Source organism: Vicia villosa, linkage group LG2 (genome assembly GCF_029867415.1).
Source record: "Vicia villosa cultivar HV-30 ecotype Madison, WI linkage group LG2, Vvil1.0, whole genome shotgun sequence".
NCBI classification, from domain to species: domain Eukaryota; kingdom Viridiplantae; phylum Streptophyta; class Magnoliopsida; order Fabales; family Fabaceae; genus Vicia; species Vicia villosa.
The window spans coordinates 60,527,620-60,543,027 of record NC_081181.1 but is presented as its reverse complement, the minus strand read 5'-3'; the positions used below and the strand labels follow the sequence as shown (position 1 = coordinate 60,543,027).

Below are 15,408 nucleotides of genomic sequence, written 5' to 3'. Positions count from 1 at the left end.
CAAAGAGCTTCTGAAGAGAAGTTCATATTAGGAAGGCCTTTGACTATACCAAGCTTGTTCAGCTGAGATTTTCTTCTCATACTAACTTGGCCAAATGTCTGTGCCAGGTCCATTGCTCTTCATTGACAGACATAAGACATTTTACGTTTTGTTTCTTAAGCTCAGAAAGTCTAATCTTATAAATGTTGTTTTTCCTTTTTCCATTGAATATGATAAAGCCATCCTTTGACTAACAACTTTACAAGATTCTTGATTGAAGATGATATCATAACCACTGTCACTCGGTTGACTTATAAATAGAAGATTATGCATTAGACCATCAACAAGTAAAACATTAGCTATAGAGGGAAGAGAGTCATTACCTATAGTTCAAGAGTTTATAATTTTTCCTGTTTGTTCACCTCCGAAGCCAACGACGCCTCCAGGCTTAAGTTTTATACTTTGGAACATATATCTTCTTCCTGTTATGTGTCGAGAACATCCATAATCAAAGTACCATGACTGGTGCTTTAGTTAAATAGATACGGAGGTTTCTTTTGATTCTGACTTAGAATTGTCTTCATCTTCTGAATGGATATTTATATCAGAGGATCCAACATGAGCCATCAGAGTAATGTTAGCAAGTTCCTCTTCCGATTCCTCTTCTGAAGAATCATAAGAATCTCTAATTGCCTTTAGACCTTTGTTCTTTATTTTGACAATTTTCTTCTTAGGATTCTCCTTCTGAAGCTTTGGGCACTCATTCTTGAAGTGACCTTGCTCATTACACTTGTAGCAGAAAATATCTCTGCTACCAGACTTGTTTAGCCCAGATGAAGAATTGAAGCGACCACCTGTCCTTTCATTTTCTCCAAACTTACTGCCTTGCCTATTCTTCCAGAGTTGATTAACTCTTCTGGAGAGGGGTGACAACTCTTCTGGAGAGGAGTGACAACTCATCTTCTCCATCAAAATCTTCTAGTGATTCTTCTTCCTCTTCAGCTTGAAGAGCTTTAGTCTTTCTAGACTTTTTGACGCGCTTTAGAGAAATAGATTCTCCTCCTTTCTGAGGTTCATCTTGTTCCAACTCTATCTCGTGACTTCTTAAAGAGCTTATAAGTTCTTCAAGGGAGGTGTTGTTCATATCCTTGGCAAGTTTGAGAGAACTTACCATTGGCCTCCATTTGGTTAGCAAGCTTCTGATAATCTTCTTTACATGATCTAAAGTAGAATACCCTTTGTTTAGGACTCTAAGTCCTGCAAGAAGCGTTTGGAATCTTGAAAACATATTTTCAATTATTTCAGCTTCTTCCATCTTGAAAGCTTTATATTTTTTATTAATGAAAGAGCCCTGGTCTCTTTTACTTGAATGTTGCTCTCATGAGTCATTATCAGAGAATCAAATATAGACTTAGTAGAGTCTCTATTTGTTATCTTTTCATGTTCTTTATAAGAAATCTCATTAAGAATAACGGTTCTAGCTTTGTGATGATTCTTATATTCTTTCTTTTGTTGGTCGCTCACACTTCTTCTTTCTACCTTGTTTCTTTTATCATCAACAAGATGTTCGTAACCATCGGCTACCATATCCCATAGATCATTATCATAACTGAGAAAGAAACTTTCTATTCTATCTTTCCAGTAATCAAATATTTCTCCATCAAAGGTTGGAGTTTTATCATTATAGTGTTCTCTTTCATTGATAATTGGTGCAGGTGGTGGATTAACTATAGTGTTTCTAAAAAAATATCTGGATCTTTATCTAACACGATTAAGTGTATTAAACCAGAACCAGAGCTCTGATACCAATAGAAGGTTAGAGAAACACAAGAAAGGAGGGTTTAATTGGGTTGCACCAAATTTAATGATTTTGCAACTCAAAAGCACAAGGTTAACAAGTGAATAAAAGTAAATGACTCAGCTATTTTTATCCAGGTTCACTATTAACGAAGTTACTCCCGTCTACCCACCAAGGTGATCTCATCTTCTCAATAAGGACTTAATCCACTATAACCAAACTAATTACACACAACCACAATGACCACAGCCACTATCTTTTTGAGACTTTTGACTAACCCTAGTCTCTCAAGGAAACAACCACAATATGCTTTTGATCAACCTAGATGACAACACGAATAAGTTCAAATGATCTTTAGGGTGATTATAAGTGTGTACTACAAATATGCTTCTAATAAGTAGATTACACGATGTTTAATACAGCAGCATAAAAGTGTTGCTAAGTAAGATACGAACAAAAGCTCCTTGCTAAAAATACAAAACTATACAAAGAATATCTCGAACAGAGTTTATGCAGCAGTTTGGTGTAGTTTTGTAGAACTAATTCATTGATTTCAAATTCTTCCATTGGCTTCCTTTATAGAGAAGGATAAATCAATTGGAGGGTAGAATAGGAAAGCAAAGTACAGTTGTAAAGTCCCCAACAGTCATGAGTGGAATTGTATATAACAATTATAGGTTGGACTGTCCTTACACCACCCTATAAGAGTAGAGGTCACATTTTACGTTAGTACTTTTATATTCACCATCACACGCAAGCCGTTCTTGATCTTCTAAGTCTTTAGAGGCTTCTAATTGAATGTTAATTGAAGCATGTTGTAGATGATCAGAACTTGAGTCTTCAAAACCTAAGTCTTTGAGTCTTTTGAACCTATTCAGCAGAACCTTGTCTTTAGAGTCTTCAGCACTTGGTCTTTAGAAGCGGTGTCTTTAGATCTTTAGAACTTGTTCAGCAGAACCTCGTCTTCAGCATTTTCAAAACATGGGACACAAAAGCAAAGCTTTAGAAGGCCTCCAAAGCATCCTTTGTATGTCACAATAAAAAGCTCTTGTACTAACGTTCCTCATAACCGTTGTAGAAGTAGCATTTCATAATCTTGACTTCCATTGTAACACAACACTAGTATTCTTCAAGAGTGTTGAATTTAAAACTTGATGACATCACACGCCTTCTTACTAGAGTCAGGACCTGCAGGACAAAAGCCACACACTAGAAATAAACTTTTATTGTATTCAATTGTTCCTTAAGATAAAATGTAAAGCTATCATCAAAACTCAAGGCCAGATGCAGAACCAATCTTGTTCTTACACTATTAAGTGAGTTTCCCTTGGATCTGATTGAAAGTGAGCGCATAAACATACACTAAATATAATATATGGACGAGAATCAATCATATGTAGAAGAGAGACAATCATATCACTATAGAGCTTTTGACAAACCTTTGTGCTTACCTCATCTTTCTCCAGAATACATGTAGGATGCATAGGAGTATTTGCTGGTTTGCTACTGACATATCAAATTTCTTAAGAAGTTCTTTTGTATATTTGCTTTGATGAATATATGTAACTTCTAAAGTTTGATTTATTTGAATTCCAGAAAGTATTTTAATTCTTGCATTAAGCTCATTTCAAACTCAGTCGGCATTAGCTTAAAAAATTATTGGCACACTGAAGAATTAGTAGAGCAAAAAATAATGTCATATATGTAAGTTTGGCATATCATTAGATTGTTTTTGAAATTTTTACAGAAGAGTGTAATGTCCACCTTGCCTCTAGAGAAATCATTTTCTATGAGAAAAACACTTAGTCTATCATACCAAGCTCTATGAGCTTGCTTCAGACCATACAGTGATTTCTTGATTTTAAAAACATGTTGTGGAAACTTGGTACATTCAAAACCTGGAGGTTGGTGTACAAACACTTCTTCAGAAATGTATCCATTCAGAAACACACTTTTGACATCCATTTGATAGAAGATTATATCATTATTGACATCAAATGAGATTAGAAGGTGAATAGATTCTAACCTGGCAATGGAGAAAAGGTTTCATTGTAGTCAATACCTTCTTGTTGACTATAACCTTTTGCAACTAATCGTGCTTTGTTTCTGATGACTTCACCTTTCTCATTTAGTTTGTTTCTGAAGACCCACTTTGTTCTAATAATATGAGTTCCTTTAGGCTTAGGTACTAGATCCCAAACATCATTTCTGGAGAACTGATTTATCTCTTCTTACATTTCCAGAATCCATTCATTTCTTCAACTGGTTTAAAGAAATATCATGTTCTGACAGGTTTAGCTTTATCTCACAAAATCAAATCTTCAGAAATATTTTGTCTTTGCCTTTTCTGGACTGATGGACATTTAGATGCTTCTGATGTATAATTCTTTCTATTGGAATATTTGTCTCGAAATCGTTAGCCTTTTCTCCAGAACCTACAAATGTTATTTCTAGATCTGCAAAGTTTTCAAACAGCTTTGAATTTTCTAAGTCAAACTTATCATCAAATATAACATGAATTGATTCTTCCACAATACGTGTTTCTGTCTTATATACTCTATAGCCTTTAGAGTGTTCTGAGTATCCCAACATAATACACTTTTATCCTTTAGAATCAAACTTATTCAGATAATATTTAGTGTTCAAAATAAAATAATTACATCCAAAAGGATGGATATAAGAAATATTGAATTTTCTTCCCTTACGAAATTCATAAGGAGTCTTCTCCACAATAAGTCTAATAGTGACTCTGTTCTAAATATAACATGCTTTATTCACAACTTCTGCCCATAAGTGCTTAGCCACATTAGTTTCGTTGATCATGGTTCTGGCCATTTCTTGTAGTGTCTCATTCTTCCTTTCTACAACTCCATTTTATTTTGGAGTTTTAGGACAGGAGAAATCATGGGATATGCCATTAGAATCAAATAACTCCTCAAACTGTTTATTTTCAAACTCGCCACCATGATCCCTTCTGACTCTTCACTTTAGAATAAAAATTAGTAAATGCAGAATGTGACTCATCCTCGTGCCTTAGAAATAATACCCATGTCCAACCACTATAGCCATCTACTATGAAAAGTCCAAACTTCTTACCATTAACTGATGTAGTTTTAACTGGTCCGAACAAGTCAATGTGTAGAAGCTCCAAAGGCCTGGAGGTAGAAACAACATTTTTAGATTTGAAAGAAGTTTTAGAAAACTTGCCTTTTTGACATGCTTTAAAAAGAGCATCTGAAGTAAACTTCAGCTTAGGTAGGCCTCTGACTAACTCAAGTTTATTCAGCTGAGATACCTTTCTCATGCTAATATGACCCAAGCGTCTATGTCACACCCACTACTCTTCATTAACATACATTAAGCATTTTACATTTTGATTTTTGAGCTCAGAAAGATTAATTTTATAAATGTTATTTCTCTTCTTTCCAGTGAAGAGAATTGTGTCATCTTTCTGACTAACAGCCTTACACATTTTTTATTAAAAATAATGTCATAACCATTATCACTTAATTGTATTATAGATAACAAATTATGTATTAATACTTCAAAATAAAGTACATTAGATATAGAAGGAAGAGATCCAATACCAACTGTTCCAAATCCTTTGATTCTTCCTTTCTGGTTTCCTCCGAAACCTACATATCCAGTGTCTCTAAGTTCCAAGTTTTGGAACATAAGCTTTCTTCAGATCATGTGACACGAGCATCCAGAGTCCATGTACCATGACTGGTGTTTTGACTCTACTACATAAGATATCTGTAATATACACTTTTTGTTCCAGTCTTATACACTTTTTGTTCAGAAAAGAGTTTCTACAGAAGATGGAGGAGCTTTAGAAAGAGTTTCTTCCAGTCTTATACACTTTTTGTTCAGAAAATCATTTTTTTTCTAAAATAAAATTGTTTCTTTTTTGTTCAGAAACCTCTTTCTCTAGCTTACCATACTCTTCAATTTCATATTCATGAACCTTCTGAAGCTTCTTGAATTTTTGTTGAAGCCTCTAATACCTATTTAGAGAAATAGAAATATATAATTCTAATCCAGGACGAGAAAGTTCAGAATATACCTGTTATGAGTCAGACTTAGTTTCTGCAGTGTTTCCTTCTGACGTGGTACCTATGAATGCTATGTTGGCATGCTCCTCATTTGAATCGGATTCTAATACCTCAGAGTCAGAGTTATCCCATGTTGCCACGAGACCCATCTTCTTGTCATTGAAACTTCCTTTTCTAAAGCTTTATTTTCTAGTGCTTTCTTTCTTAAGCTTTGGACATTCATTTCTGTAGTGTATAGGCTCCTTGCGCTCGTAGCACATAACTTCCTTACTCTCTCTTCCTTTAACAGATGTTTCTGGACAATCTCCTATGTTTATGGATCCTCGGAAGTTGTTTTATGTTTTCTTTCAGAGTTGCTTGAATCTTCTGGACAGAAGTGATAATTCATCTTCATTATCAGAAACTTCATTGTTAGAATTCTCCACTTCTTCAGCTTGGAAGGCTTTGTTATTTTCTGAATTGGTTCTTTCTGATCTGGATTTTAGAGCAACAAATTCTCCTCTTTTCTAAGGCTCATCTTCTTCTAGCTCTATTTCATGACTTCTGAGAGAGCTACCTAACTCCTCAAGAGTTATGTTATTCATATCCTTAGATAGCTTTAACGCAGTAACCATTGGTCTCCATTTCTTGGGAAGGATTCTAATGATCTTTTTGACATGATCAGCTATAGTGTAACCTTTGTCCAAAACTTTAAGTCATGCTACTAAGGTTTAAAACCTTGAGAACATAGTCTCAACTGTTTCTTCTTCTTTCATCTTGAAAACCTTGTATTTTTGGATTAAGGAAAGAGCCTTAGTTTCCTTGACTTGAGAATCACCTTCATGCATCATTCTTAACGAATCAAGAATATCCTTTGATGTATCTTATTTGTAATTTTTTTATATTCATTGTACGAGACAACGTTGGGAATAATGGTTCTGGATTTGTGGTGATTCTTGAACTCATGCTTCTGTTCATCATTCATTGTGTTTTTGGGAATGGGAATACCAATAGCAGATATAAGTACCTCATAAAAATTTGTGACAATATCCCAAAGATCTATGTCATATACTAGAAAGAAGCTTTCTATTTTATCTTTCCAGTACTCAAATTTTTCTCCATCAAAGACATGAGGTTTAGCATTGTAACTATTTGTTTTGTTTGTGTTCGCAGCAGCCACAGAAGTTTTTCTCACACCGGACCTCTCTACATAGTTGAGTGTTTGATTAGAAAATCAATAACAGAGCCGAAGCTCTCATACCAATTGAAGGTTGCGAAAAACACAAGAAAGGGGGTTTAAATTGGGTTTTCAAAACTTTTTCTTTTAGAAGTCCTATTCACTCAAACAATCAAGATAGACAAGATAAGAAAGGAGGAAGAAATACACTTTTGGTTTATACAAGTTCACCTTAAACAAGGCTAATCTTGTCCACCCGTCAAGGTGATTTTGCCTTCAAAAAGAACTTAATCCACTAATCTTGAAATATTACACACAAACTCTAAAAGTCTATAAAGACACCTTAGCCCTCTCAAATATACAGACTAACAACCTAGTCACTTGAGGAAAACAAATCTCAAAAGATTTACAAAAAGAAAGTGTTTACCAATAGTGCTTCTAAATAAGCCAATGAAACAATGTTTAGGAACAAATGTTTACACACAAATAATGAGCAACAACTCTTTGTGTTCTTGAGATTCTCTTGAAGTAAATATCTCTCTTTGGAGTGTTTTGAATAGTATCTCTCAAGTTTCTTTCTCTTTCACGTTGATGTATATGTTCCGTAATTCAACAAATTAGAAAATTCTTCAAAGGAGTAGTGCTTTTATATATAGCCCTAAAAAGTAGACTGTTGAGAAGGACAAAATTTCACTTTCAATACATATGCCATAACGGCTTCTATGAGATCCTGGGAGACAAATAGCACACAATTCATACAAATGTTGCACCATAGTGGAATTAGTATTGTATTGTTGTAGCATTGATATTCTTGTGCAAGTTTCTGATCATTCCTTCTAAAAGATATACTTCTGATCTGAAGTAGTGAGAGTGTAGAATAGATCATGTTACGTGAATCGTTCAAGAGTATCAGATTCTTCCGAGTCAAAATCTTGTCTTAAAAGTTGAATGCAAAAGCTTATTTGAATAACAAATCTGGATTTCCGAGCTGGAAGCAAAAGCTTATCTGAGTTGGAAATATTTATTTCTGATATGGAAAAGTAACTTATCTTAGAAACACATGGAGATCCTTTCTAGAGAAGATTCAACATCCTTCAGAACTGCTGATGTTTCTTTAGAAATGGATGAATAGTTCTTCTAAGGTGTGCTAGCGCTGATTCTGATGATCTTTCCAGATAACTATCCAGAATCAAATAAAATATTATATTTGCACACTTGAGAAACTATTAGAGTACACAAATTGTTATATATAAAATATACGTATTGTTATCATCAAAACTTAGAGATTAAATGTAGAATCAAATCTTGTTCTAACAACACGCTCATTAGGAAATGGATATTTAGATGGTATGTGGACAAGAATGCCATAAATAGATTTAGGGTGAGTCTCCTCGGGATGATGGTGTAGGAGGACATGGCGTATAATATGAGATACTTTACTTTTATGGCCCAAAAGCTCGCCCCTGAGCCAAGTGTAGTTCTAAGGGAGATGTAGCCTTTGACCTGTACTTGATCGCGTGACACACCGATCAGGGATCCTTATAACGATCCAATATTTTGGGGATCTACCTGGAGCCCCTGCAAGGTACTCTATAGTAGAATGTTTATGGATCTTCAAGAGTTGAATAATACTCGTTTCACATCCTAGTCTGCGTGTTGAATCGTGATGACCATGTGATTATTGTTATAGGGGAGTAAGCCTACAAAGTTTTCTCTCGAAAATGTGATTATCGGATCTCATTTTGTACCAAAGATGCTGAAGAGTTTTAAGGGTGTGATGTTAACTTCTAACACGTGACGAACATATCTTCTCCATGAGGAACTAGATTATCTCCCTCTAGCGAAATCTCCAACGATGGTATTAGTGTTCTCCTTGGAACATTGGTCAGACTTCCTCGAGGGAAGATGGTGATAGAAACTTGTGATATGATGATATATGTGTGGCCCAGGTCAATTTTACTGCGGCCCCACAGTGGGTGTCAGTTGCACTAGATAAAAGTACAATATATAGAACAATCCCTAGTGGATAAGGGTTGTTAGAGGTTTTAAGGTTGTTAGGATATTGAGAGCTAGCTCACGTGAGGTGAGAAGCTGTTGTATAGGTATATTTCATTTTGTTATTGGTTATCCCTTTCAATATCACGGTACTGATATATTTATAGCTCCCCAAGGGTTTTGAATCAAGTGAGTCAAGTTTCCCTAGAATGTAACAACCTTTGGGAATTAAAGAGCGGTTTATACCACTACAAGCGGGATTTTCCTAGAAGGGAGTCTATCTTGCATAAGTTGATAAGAAAAACCCACCACCTTTGAAGAGCCCATTTAATCTAGATTAAGGAGAGTGTCGAATTCTTAACCAGCTCAGAAAACAAATAAGGATTAAGAATATCCAATTGAATGTAAGCATGAGCAGCTGAGAAAACACCATCTCCTATATGATTCCACATCCACTTGGATCCTAAACAAGATTCCCATTTGTCATCAGGCCAATATCTCCTACTGAGCTTATTCTTAAAAGAGGAGGTTTCTACCCAAAGATCCTTTCAAAAAGATGTTTGGAGGCCGATCCCACATTCCTATAAAAAAACCATCAACAAATCAATCAGATGGGACATTCTTAAAGCAGAAGACTACTAAACTGTTTAACTAATACAAAGAGATATATTGAAATATGCACTATAGAAATTGTGTTTTAATTATTTATATATAAAATTAAATCATGTTTTATTTTGTAACAATGGAACATCATTGCACGGCATCTCTAAGTTTTCAATCCCTCTCTCAACTTTCTCTTCTGAAGCTTTCCCCCATTGCACGGCATAAAATCCTACCACTATTATAATCGCACCAATCAAACTGCAAAGAGACATTTACAAAATATATTCAAAATGTAAAGTGAAAAAATTACATTTAATTGAATAGTTAATAGTTATGAATATTCACCTTCCAAGATAAAAGTCATCTCCAAGAAAAATAAAACCCAAGAAAACAGTGAATATGATTCCTATTGGTTTGAACATTGCACAAAATAGAGGACCAGCTCTTTGTACGCACCATGTTTGTAAGCAATATCGAACTCCTATTGCACCTATTGCCTGTTTAATTAATCTTAATTAATAATATACTAATTCCTATGGTCTTTTTTATAAGAAAAAATTTGCTTTTTAGATAAATTGAGTAACTAATGCATCTAAATAATATACATATCAGATACATTGTTTTTTAGATGTATCTAAAAAGTAAAATTTTTACTATAAATAAGACCAAAGAGAATATTAATCTTTTGTTTAAAGACGATAATCAATAATTACCTGGTAAAAAATGACAACCAGCCCCATATCAAGCTTAAGTTCCCATGCACTTGGATCTCTAACCACAATTAAAGCATATACTCCGGATTGAATTGTTGTGAAAAGTACTTGAAAGAAGACTATGACTATTACAGCAGGGTATTTCTTTGTTAATGAAACCTAAAATAAACAAGAAGAAAATGAAGAGTCAATTAACATTAAAAAAAAAACACATTACTCAAAAAATAGATGTAAAATGGTACATAATTATCACAACCTGATATATGTACCACATGGATGAAACTAATGAATCCCCAGCATTTAACAAACCTCCCAAAATCCAGTTGAAGTTTGGTGAAAATTGAAGTGAGTTGTAAGAACTTGATGAATGTATGTTAAAGAGTGGTGGACCTTTGTACAATATGACAACAAATGCTCCACCCATTGATGCTATAGTTCCTATCACTTTAGCTTGGCTGCTATAATGTCTCCAATTTATTTTTTCAATCCTAAACCATTAATTTGAGAATATATTATTATTTGAGCCACTGGAATTAAAAGATATTAGATAAAATATCATATAGGGGCTTTATGTGGTATTTCTTTAACTATGATTGGAGTTATATTGGTCCACATAATCAACTATATTTCATTATTACGTTCCTTAATTATATTTTTAAAAATAAATTACATGACAACTTAAAATCTACAAGACAAATGATTAATAGACAAACAAACTCTCTTTAATTGGTAGTAAATTAAACTCGTATAAACCTAGTTGAGTATGAGTCCGGTTATTCTTTTTAAATCTAATAGATTTATTATGGTAAAAAAGACTTTAGACCAACTCCCAAATTGCAATAGAAGAATATGATTGTGCATTAAAGATCAATTATGTTGATAGCCCCACTAAATAAAGAAAGGAAAAATTGCAAAAGAAAGTTACTCAAGTACATATAGGACTAATGAAACATATTTTGAAATAGAGAATGAAACATATTTTGAAATAGAGAACACTAAGTTGTACGTAAAGCGTCATCACCACCCAAAAAAGAGATTACACATTATCTTGGATGAAACATATTTTGAAATAGAAAACACTAAGGCGGATGTAAAACGTCACGACCACTCAAAAAAGGAGATTACACAATATTCATTTCAGTAGTGTGATAAGACTAAATTCTGCAAACCATCATGATTTGATCAATAATACTACTTTTGACTTATCAATACTAAAATTTGTTATTTTACTTATTAAAAACGTACCATAAAAGTATACATGTCTTTAAGGGTGTGTTTGTTATAGGAGAACATGTGAAGAGAGAGATGTCTAAGAGAGAAGTACAAGAGAAAGGCTTTATTTCTCTTGTTTGGAATGCGCAGAAGTTGAGAAGAGAGATATAATATTGATGGGGCCCACACCATTTTTCACTCTTTGCTAAACAGCGAAGAAAGGAACACTGATAACTCATATTTTATCCAATTACATTATTGCCCTTGTCTATAATGCTGTACATTAGTCATATACCTTTTAGAATGACTCTTAATTTTTTAGACAAAACTAATAGATTTATTAATTTAAATCCCTTAAAATAAATTCATATAACTAATTAAATAAATAAACATATTAATAATAAAAAACATTTTGATTATAATTATAATATAATATATTAATTGAAATTAAATAAAAATTAAATAAATATTTATATAATACATTTTTTATTTAGGGGCATATTTGTACTTTCATAAATGGCTAGCACTTCTTTCTTCTCTATTTCTCTTCTTTCTATCCTATACCAAACAATATACAAAATCTACTCTATTTCTCATCTCTTTCTCTCTTTTCACACTCTTTCTTATCTTATTCTCTCTTCTCATACTCTCTCCACAACCAAACACACCCTAAGGGAGGCTCAGGCTAGGGTGAGAGACATGTTTAGGTCTCTTACCGTGAGAGACTTCATTTTTTATTTTTTTTGTTTTAAATGCTTTTCAGCCATTGGATTAAATTAGGGTACCATTAGATTAAATTGGGGTTGCTGATGGTATGGTGTACCCAAAACACACAATAAAACTCTTTAATGCTGGTTCATGTGTTTTGCTGTTCCCAATGTCTGAATGGTACAGTAAAAGTTAAAAAATTTGCAGCCAATAATTATAGCATTAATTGAATGCTGAAGAAATTGAAAAAAAAATGAAAAATGGGCGTGTAGCAAATTCAGATAGTAGTAATGTAGTATCATCTTTGCAAAATGCACCCCTCATTTACATATTAACATTACTAGTAAAATTAAAATTAATAATAAAAAAACTGCATAATTAAAATTTACATTAAAATTATAAAAAATATTGTTTTTTATTTAAAAATTTGATGTTTATTTGAATAAAATAAATAAATAAAGTTTAACTTAATAAATCTGATGCTAAATTTATTTTGTAAAATTTGATTTTTTTTAATTTAAAAAATAAATTATGTTTACCATAAAAAATTTCACGTTAATTTTAATTTTTTTTTAACTTTAAAAACTATTGTTTTTTATTTAAAAAATTGATGTTTATTTAAATTAAAAAAAATAAATAAAGTTTAACTTAATAAATCTGACCGCTAAATTTATTTTGTAAAATATAATTTTTTTTAATTTAAAAAATAAATTATGTTTATCTTATAAAATCTCATGTTAAATTTTTTTTAAAATTTAAAAAATATTGTTTTTTATTTAAAAACTTGATGTTTATTTAAATTTAAAAAATAAATAAAGTTTAACTTAATAAATCTGAGCTAAATTTATTTTGTAGAATAAAAAATCTCACGTTAATTTTAATTTTTTTAAATTTAAAAAATAAATTATGTATAAATTTAGAAATCTCACGTTCATTTAAATTATTAGTTATTTTATTCAAAAACAATTATTTTAATGTTTAAATAAATTATTTTGACCTATAATAATAATAGTAATAATAATAATAATTATAAAATTATAATAATATTAGTAATAATAATATTAATTATAATAATAATAATAATAATAATAATAATAATAATAACACATAGTTATAGTAACCATAATTATAATAAAAATAATAGTAATTACCAAAATAATTATAATAATAGTAATAATAATAACAACACATAGATATAATAACCGTAATAATGTGTGAACCATGTCAGGGATTCAACTGATGATGTCAACTATGTGCGAAATATGTCAGGAATTCAACTGACGATGGTAAACTATGTGTGGAACATGTCAGGGATTCAACTGATGATGTCGAACTATCTGTGGAACATGTCAGGGATTCAACTGATGATGTCAAACAATGTGTCTACCATGTCAGGGATTCAACTGACGATGGTAAACTATGTGTGGAACATGTTAGGGATTCAACTGATGATGGTAAACTATGTGTGGAACATGTCAGGGATTCAACTGATGATGTCGAACTATGTGTGATCCATGTCAGGGATTCAACTGACGATGGTAAACTATGTGTGGAACACGTCAGGGATTCAACTGATGATGTCGAACTATGTGTGATCCATGTCAGGGATTCAACTGATGATGTCGAACTATGTGTGATCCATGTCAGGGATTCAACTGAAGATGTCGAACTATGTGTCTACCATGTCAGGGATTCAACTGACGATGGTAAACTATGTGTGGAACATGTCAGAGATTCAACTGATGATGTCGAACTATGTGTGATCCATGTCAGGGATTCAACTGATGATGTCGAACTATGTGTGGAACATGTCAGGGATTCAAATGATGATGGTAAACTATGTGTGAACCATGTCAGGGATTCAACTGATGATGTCGAACTATGAGTGATCCATGTCAGGGATTTAACTGATGATGTCGAACTATGTGTGATCCATGTCAGGGATTCAACTGATGATGTCGAACTATGTGTCTACCATGTCAGGGATTCAACTGACGATGGTAAACTATGTGTGGAACATGTCAGGGATTCAACTGATTATATCAAACTATGTGTGATCCATGTCAGGGATTCAACTGATGATGTCGAACTATGTGTGGAACATGTCAAGGATTCAACTGATGATGGTAAACTATGTGTGAACCATGTTAGGGATTCAACTGATGATGTCGAATATGTGTGATCCATGTCAGGGATTCAACTGATGATGTCGAACTATGAGTGATCCATATCAGGGATTTAACTGATGATGTCGAACTATGTGTGATCCATGTCAGGGATTCAACTGATGATGTCGAACAATGTGTCTACCATGTCAGGGATTCAACTGACGATGGTAAACTATGTGTGGAACATGTCAGGGATTCAACTGATTATATCGATCTATGTGTGATCCATGTCAAGGATTCAACTAATGATGTCGAACTATGTGTGGAACATGCCAGGGATTCAACTGATGATGGTAAACTATGTGTGAACCATGTCAGGGATTCAACAGATGATGTCGAATAATTGTGATCCATGTCAGGGATTCAACTGATGATGTCGAACTATGTGTCTACCATGTCAGGGATTCAACTGACGATGGTAAACTATGTGTGGAACATGTTAGGGATTCAACTGATGATGTCGAACTATGTGTGGTCCATGTCAGGGATTCAACTGATGATATCGCACTATGTGTGGAACATGTCAGGGATTCAACTGATGATGGTAAACTATGTGTGATCCATGTCAGGGATTCAACTGATGATGTCGAACTATGTGTGGAACATGTCAGGGATTCAACTGATGATGGTAAACTATGTGAGAACCATGTCAGGGAATCAAATGATGATGTCGAACCATGTGTGATCCATGTCAGGGATTCAACTGATGATGTCGAACTATGTGTCTACCATGTCAGGGATTCAACTGACGATGGTAAACTATGTGTGGAACATGTCAGGGATTCAACTGATTATATCGATCTATGTGTGATCCATGTCAAGGATTCAACTGATGATGTCGAACTATGTGTGGAACATGCCAGGGATTCAACTGATGATGGTAAACTATGTGTGAACCATGTCAGGGATTCAACAGATGATGTCGAATAATTGTGATCTATGTCAGGGATTCAACTGATGATGTCGAACTATGTGTCTACCATGTCAGGGATTCAACTGACGATGGTAAACTATGTGTGGA

The 15,408-nt window shown here is 33.3% G+C and overlaps 2 protein-coding genes across 3 annotated transcripts in view; both read right to left on the bottom strand.

The window, feature by feature from the left end:
* Positions 1–513: 513 nt before the first annotated feature.
* LOC131649162 (uncharacterized) lies at positions 514–1,153 on the bottom strand. The gene is made up of 2 exons (XM_058918912.1): positions 892–1,153; positions 514–833 (listed from the first exon to the last, which is right to left on the bottom strand). Exons 1-2 carry the CDS (start codon positions 1,151–1,153, stop codon positions 514–516), a joined length of 582 nt encoding a protein of 193 aa, XP_058774895.1.
* Positions 1,154–5,230: 4,077 nt separating this feature from the next.
* LOC131650884 (WAT1-related protein At3g28100-like) overlaps positions 5,231–15,408 on the bottom strand; it is a 44,330-nt gene continuing 34,152 nt past the window's right edge. Inside the window, exons 4-7 of one of the 2 annotated variants that reach the window (XM_058920588.1) lie at positions 10,556–10,787; positions 10,300–10,458; positions 9,932–10,083; positions 5,231–9,564 (exon numbers count right to left, since the gene is read on the bottom strand). In XM_058920588.1, the coding sequence (XP_058776571.1) occupies positions 9,516–9,564; positions 9,932–10,083; positions 10,300–10,458; positions 10,556–10,787 (592 nt within the window). In that variant the 3' untranslated portion in view covers positions 5,231–9,515. Of the gene's footprint in view, positions 9,565–9,629; positions 9,845–9,931; positions 10,084–10,299; positions 10,459–10,555; positions 10,788–15,408 lie in introns of those variants that run through there. The other variant, XM_058920587.1, reaches the window with a different exon arrangement.

Coding starts and splice junctions, on each gene's coding strand:
- LOC131649162 (XM_058918912.1), bottom strand. CDS start 1,153: ATGGTAAGTTCTCTCAAACTTGCCAAGGATATGAACAACACCTCCCTT. Junction 834..891: donor TGTCACCCCTCTCCAGAAGA/GTTAATCAACTC, acceptor ATGAAAGGACAG/GTGGTCGCTTCAATTCTTCA.